Source organism: Penaeus vannamei, chromosome 2 (genome assembly GCF_042767895.1).
Source record: "Penaeus vannamei isolate JL-2024 chromosome 2, ASM4276789v1, whole genome shotgun sequence".
NCBI classification, from domain to species: Eukaryota; Metazoa; Arthropoda; class Malacostraca; order Decapoda; family Penaeidae; genus Penaeus; species Penaeus vannamei.
In genome coordinates this window covers 14,545,924-14,552,792 of record NC_091550.1, presented here as the reverse complement: position 1 = coordinate 14,552,792, position 6,869 = coordinate 14,545,924, and the positions used below count along the sequence as shown (strand labels likewise).

General features: G+C 42.3%; 1 protein-coding gene across 1 annotated transcript in view; it reads left to right on the top strand.

Annotated features, from left to right (window-relative positions):
* The first annotated feature begins 233 nt into the window (after positions 1–233).
* The window catches only part of LOC113809879 (gamma-aminobutyric acid receptor subunit alpha-3), a 13,751-nt gene continuing 7,115 nt past the window's right edge, over positions 234–6,869 (top strand). The window contains exons 1-4 of the mRNA XM_070130507.1: positions 234–356; positions 718–987; positions 2,432–2,662; positions 6,705–6,869. The exon at positions 6,705–6,869 is cut by the window's right edge and continues 43 nt beyond it. Coding sequence (XP_069986608.1) covers positions 240–356; positions 718–987; positions 2,432–2,662; positions 6,705–6,869 — 783 coding nt within the window. The 5' untranslated portion in view covers positions 234–239. The remainder of the gene's footprint in view (positions 357–717; positions 988–2,431; positions 2,663–6,704) is intronic.

Here is a 6,869-nt window from a genome sequence, read left to right as displayed (position 1 = left end):
GAAGATGAAGACCCTTTGGAAATGACTACCAGAGCGCCAACAGACTGAAACTGACCCTTAGCGAGTTAACATAAATACAACTGTCAATTTGGGGGATTGTTGACATCTCTTTTATAAAACCAGAGGTAAAATAAACCATCTGAATCGCTTCACCCAAAGATACGTGGCTTAAAAAGAGGTAACGACCAACCGCTAATAAATAACCCTCATTTCAGATAGCGAATGAACAAAACATTTCAATGGCCTTTTGGCTGGAATCACCGGGTAATGCATGCAATGTTTGGATCAAAACGGCCGACCAGACTAAGATAATGAAAAGATGGTGTGGCGGAGACATGAAGCATTTTATATGTAAGGTAAGTTATCCGTATTGGTGTGTGTATGTGTGTGTTTGGGGGAGAGAGAGAGAGAGAGAGAGAGAGAGAGAGAGAGAGAGAGAGAGAGAGAGAGAGAGAGAGAGAGAGAGAGAGAGAGAGAGAGAGAGAGATGATAAGGATAATGATAATGCATGACAATGCTACCGCCAATAATAATAATGATACTAAAAATTATGTCAACAGCAACATAAATGATAATATCCAAGACAATAATGATATCGGAATAATATTTCGAAGATACAAATCATAAAATAGCAAAACGATCACTAAACACCGATTCCATTAGAATCAATAACGTTAAACCCAAGTCCTAGCCAATCACGCCACAGCCCGCCTTCAGGTCCCACGGAATCGGACATTCGAGCTGCGTCACGAGGGACTGCCAACGAGGAAGACCCAGTTCTACTTCTTGCCGGACGAGGCGAAGACGCGGTTCCTCTCGCTCACCGGCCGCCAAGTCCTCGTCGACGGCCAAAGACTCGTTCTCATAACGCAAAACGACATGGAACTCGCATCGACAACTACGGAGGGGTTTCAGCCGACCGGGAGACACAACTGGACGTATCCTGGCGGGGAACAGAGGGTTTCCACGTTCACTGCGTGTTCGAGGGTGAGGTGGAAAGGGGAAAATGGGTTTCTTTTTAAAGTACAGTGTCATTAACCTAAATACGTCTGGATTATGATAATGCTACTACGAATAACAGAGACAATGGTATTGATAATAATAATAATACCTCCAGTAACAACAAACAACAATGATCATAATACAAATAATATTTTTAAAAATTACATTATTAATATTACTACTACTACTACACTAATAATAATAATAATACAGTAATAATAACAACAATAATAATAATAAATAGAAGCACTCAGAGAGAGCATATCTCCGTCACGGCAATAGGGTCACTGATGCAATGAAAATATTCACACTTGAAGAATTACATCTAAAATACCTCTTTCTCAAGCACACTGGTGACGCCCGTAAACATAACCTCCTTGGCGGGGGTAATCGAAGTAATGTTTAAAAATTCCTTGATCAGGATAACCATCAAACTTTAATGGCATCTAAGTTGGGCTGAGACACACCTCAGGTTAAAAAATGATAAATATTTGCTTATAACATTATCTTGTAAACGAACAAACATTAGAATTACCTCCTTCGTGGAGGTACTTACAATAACAGATATGATAGCAGTGATGATAATGTTAATTATCATTATTTCTATAACAATAATGATAATTATAATTCTTCAAGTGTGAATATTTTTATTGCATCAGTGACCCTATTGGCTCCCCCCCCTCCATTCTATGCCCGTTGTTTTCGTGGGGGGGGGGGGGGCTTAGGAGACGGGGACAGGTCCAAGGTAAGGGATCACCCTGCCTTGGCCCATAACCCTCGCCTCAATTGATTTTGCATAGTTTTTTCTTCTCCAACTTTCCTTTACCTTCTCTTCACCCCTTCTTCTGACTTCCCAAAGTATGGGAGCCGTGCTGAAAGGATGCAAGACTGGCTTTGTGTCAGTCCTTCATATCCTTTGTACTCCTTTTGCTCTTCCCTCTTTACCCTTTTCGCTACATACTGACCCCCAGCGCTCTACTGCCTTTGGTATCTAAAATATTTTATCCTAATAAACTTATTTGAAACCTTTTATCACAGTACCTTCTTAGAATTCTGCATGACCTTTTCTGACCTGTTGGCTTTGCCCCGAAGCCTCACGCTGTTGCAACATTTTGTATGCGCCGCGAATGACCCTTGATGTAGACGCGGCAGAAAATTTTCAATAAATAACTGAATATTGCCTTGGCGGAGGTATGCGTCCACTGAGGGCTTCTTATTATCATTATGGCAGTGATGGTTATGATAACAACAATGATAATAATAACTATCGTTATTATTATTACGGTAATGATCAAAACAAAGGAGTAAATAACACACTGACAATCATGATAATAATAATGATAATAATAAAAATGATAATTTTAATTAAATGAATAATAACACTGACAACAAAATTAACCATGAAAACAACGATGATTTCAAAACGCAGGGGGAATTCACGTGTTCGGATGGCCTGTGTATACCCCTACATGTTCGCTGCGACGGAACCGAAGACTGCGCCGACGGGAGCGACGAGACGTGCCCTCTCCTCCTGCCGCTGCCGACGAGCTACAAGAGGGACACGCCGCCCTTGCCTCTTACGGGTCTCAATGTCTCCGTGCTGCTTCTGGAAGTTTTCGAGATCAATGTCCAGGAGAGGTTCTTCCGGGTGAAAATGAGGGTAGGATATTACTGCTATTTTGAAACAAAAATTTTTTAACGGTATTTGTCTTTTCTCCGGAAAGCAGAGGCGGGTCTTTCATGGTGGCACAGGGGGGCACCTGCCCCCCCTGCAATCTGATTGGCCACCCCGTGTGACCCCCCCCACCCAAAAGTCATTGACTCTTTATATATTAATATATTTTTATATATAATATTTATATATAAATATATAGTATTAACATAATAATATATAATACTCACACAGCAAGACGAAAATGTAAACAACGTGTAACTATACAATATAAGTACTGAAGTGGGCAGTCTTAATTTTTATTTCTTTTGGGCGCCTCCCAGATTTATCGTTGTTACCCCCTGTGCCCCAACCAGAAAATGCTCTGTGTCCAAGATCAGGCCTTCAAAGTGAACATGAGGATGGTTATATTTTTAGAAAATCTGCCTTTGGCTTTATTTTTTCTAGCCTGGAGTGTCCTAATCCACCTTCCTATCCATTTATGAATCCACTTACCCAACTATTTCCTAATCCACCAACCAATCCACTTACCCAACTATTTCCTAATCCACCAACCAATCCACTTACCCAACTATTTCCTAATCCACCAACCAATCCACTTACCCAACTATTTCCTAATCCACCAACCAATCCACTTACCCAACTATTTCCTAATCCACCAACCAATCCACTTACCTAACTATTTCCTAATCCACCAACCAATCCACTTACCCAACTATTTCCTAATCCACCAACCAATCCACTTACCCAACTATTTCCTAATCCACCAACCAATCCACTTACCCAACTATTTCCTAATCCACCAACCAATCCACTAACCCAACTATTTCCTAATCCACCAACCAATCCACTTACCCAACTATTTCCTAATCCACCAACCTATCCATTTACGAATCCACTTACCCAACTATTTCCTAATCCACCAACCTATCCATTTACGAATCCACTTACCCAACTATTTCCTAATCCACCAACCTATCCATTTACGAATCCACTTACCCAACTATTTCCTAATCCACCAACCTTCCCATTTACGAATCCACTTACGCAACTATTTCCTAATCCACCAACCTATCCATTTACCCAACTATTTCCTAATCCACCAACCAATCCACTTACCCAACTATTTCCTAATCCACCAACCAATCCACTTACCCAACTATTTCTTAATCCACCTACCTATCCATTTACGAATCCACTAACCCAACTATTTCCTAATCCACCAACCAATCCACTTACCCAACCATTTCCTAATCCACCAACCAATCCACTTACCCAACTATTTCCTAATCCACCAACCAATCCACTTACCCAACTATTTCCTAATCCACCAACCAATCCACTTACCCAACTATTTCCTAATCCACCAACCAATCCACTTACCCAACTATTTCCTAATCCACCAACCAATCCACTTACCCAACTATTTCCTAATCCACCAACCAATCCACTTACCCAACTGTTTCCTAATTTACCAACCAATCCACTTACCCAACTATTTCCTAATCCACCAAGCAATCCACTTACCCAACTATTTCCTAATCCACCAACCAATCCACTTACCCAACTGTTTCCTAATTTACCAACCAATCCACTTACCCAACTATTTCCTAATCCACCAGCCAATCTACTTACCCAACTATTTCCTAATCCACCTACCAATCCATTTACGAATCCACTTACGGCGCGGTTCAACTGGCCTCGTCTTCGTCTAGGACCTGACTTGTGCCCGAGTGCCCAGCCAGGCGTAGGATTTCAGCTGCGAAAAGCACCGCCGGAATAGACCGCACACGCCTCTCGCTTGAATAACACCGCGCGTAGAACTTCTCGTTTGAGCAACATGGAGCTCAAGGACTTATTCCGTATCACCGTAGTTTCGCATTTCATGACATATTATTGTTAATATTATGAATTTTATTTAAGAAAGAAGCATGGAAACCGATTTACTGATACGAAATGATTAATGCTAGTCTGACAGGCCGTCGACGCGAGTGTAGATCCTCAGTTTCAGATTAGCCATTTCTTGTTATTTGTTTTTAGTAATAAAACACGAATTTTGTGATCATTAACTGTTATCGCTGGCTCCCTTCAGCCCCTCGGTCGTGTTATCGCCGGCTCCCCTCAGCCTCAGATTTCGCACCAAAAGGCACATGCATTTTTCCCGTCAATTTTTTGCGTTTCCGAATGAACTCCGTATGAAAATCATGTAAACAAACATGGCGATATCGGAGTGAGGTCCCGGGAAACAAACGAACATTCTCATACATATTGCGTTATTTTAAAGAAATATGATGATGTATATTGTATATACGAATGTTCTAAAATATTAGTTTATGTTTACATTCACTCATCATATCTAATTTATTAATAGCACAAGATCAACACGGAAATAAGTCAGACGGAAACGGTCGTAACCGTCTTGGTCTGGGAGGCGTTCCGTTTGTAGACGATCCTTGCAGAAAGCCTCAAATTCAGACGGAACCACAGATATTGACGGAAAAAGTTCTAGTGTGATAGGGCCTGAAGTGACCGATTCGGCCCAGTTCGCCGCGCTTACGAGCTGCACGTACACAAGGCCAGTTGAACAGCGCTTTTACCCAACCATTCCCTAATCTACCAAGCCATCCGTTTACGAATCCACTTCCCTCCAACTCTTTCCTAATCCACTTCCCCCATCCATTTCCTAATCCACTTTCCCCATTTCCTAATCCACATACCCATCCATTTCCCATTCCAGATACCCATCCATTTACTAATCCACATACCCATCCATTTCCCAATCCACATACCCATCCATTTCCCAATCCACATACCCATTCATTTCCTAATCCATATACCCATCCATTTCCTAATCCACCAATCCATCCATTTCTTAATCCACATACCCATCCATTTCCCAATCCACCAACCCATCCACTTCCTAATCCACTTACCCATCCATTTCCCAATCCACATACTCATCCACTTCCTAATCCACTTACCCATCCATTTCCCAATCCACATACCCATTAATTTCCCAATCCACCAACCCATCCATTTCCTAATCCACCAACCCATTCATTTCCTAATCCACATACCCATCCATATCCTAATCCACATACCCACCCACTTCCCAATCCACATACCCATCCATTTCCCAATCCACATACTCATCCACTTCCTAATCCACATACCCATCCATTCCCCAATCCACATACCCATCCATTCCCCAATCCACATACCCATCCATTTCCTAATCCACATACCCATCCATATCCTAATCCACATACCCATCCACTTCCCAATGCACATACCCATCCATTTCCTAATCCACATACCCATCCATTTTCTAATCCACATACCCATCCATTTCCTAATCCACACCCATCCATATTCTAATCCACATACCCATCCATATCCTAATCCACATACCCATCCATTTCCTAATCCACATACCCATCCATTTCCTAATCCACATACCCATCCATTTCCTAATCCACCAACCCATCCACTTTCCAATCCAACCCATCCATTTCCTAATCCACCAACCCTTCCATTTCCTAATCCACATACCTATCCATATTCTAATACACATACCCATCAATTTCCTAATCCACCAACCCATCCATTCCCCAGTCCACATACCCATCCATTTCCTAATCTCCACCCATCCATTTCCTAATCCACATACCCATCCATATTCTAATCCACATACACATCCATTTCCTAATCCACATACCCATCCATATTCTAATCCACATACCCATACACTTCCCAATCCACATACCCATCCACTTCCCAATCCACATACCCATCCATTTCCCAATCCACATACCCATCCATTTCCTAATCCACCAAACCCACATACCCATCCATTTCCTAATCCACCAAACCCACATACCCATCCATTTCCTAATCCACCAAACCCACATACCCATCCATTTCCTAATCCACCAACCCATCCATTCCCCAGTCCACATACCCATCCATATTCTAATCCACATACACATCCATTTCCTAATCCACCAAACCCCCATTTCCCCGTTGCCAGTTCGAGACCCGGTGGCACGACGAGCGAGTCAGCCTGGTTCAGCTGAGGCCCTTCCCTCCGGATAACGTCTTATCGGATCAGCTGTTGTGGACTCCCGGGATCACCTTCCACAACATATTCTTGGCGGGACAACAGTCGATCGAAAGGCCCCAAGTTTTCGCACAT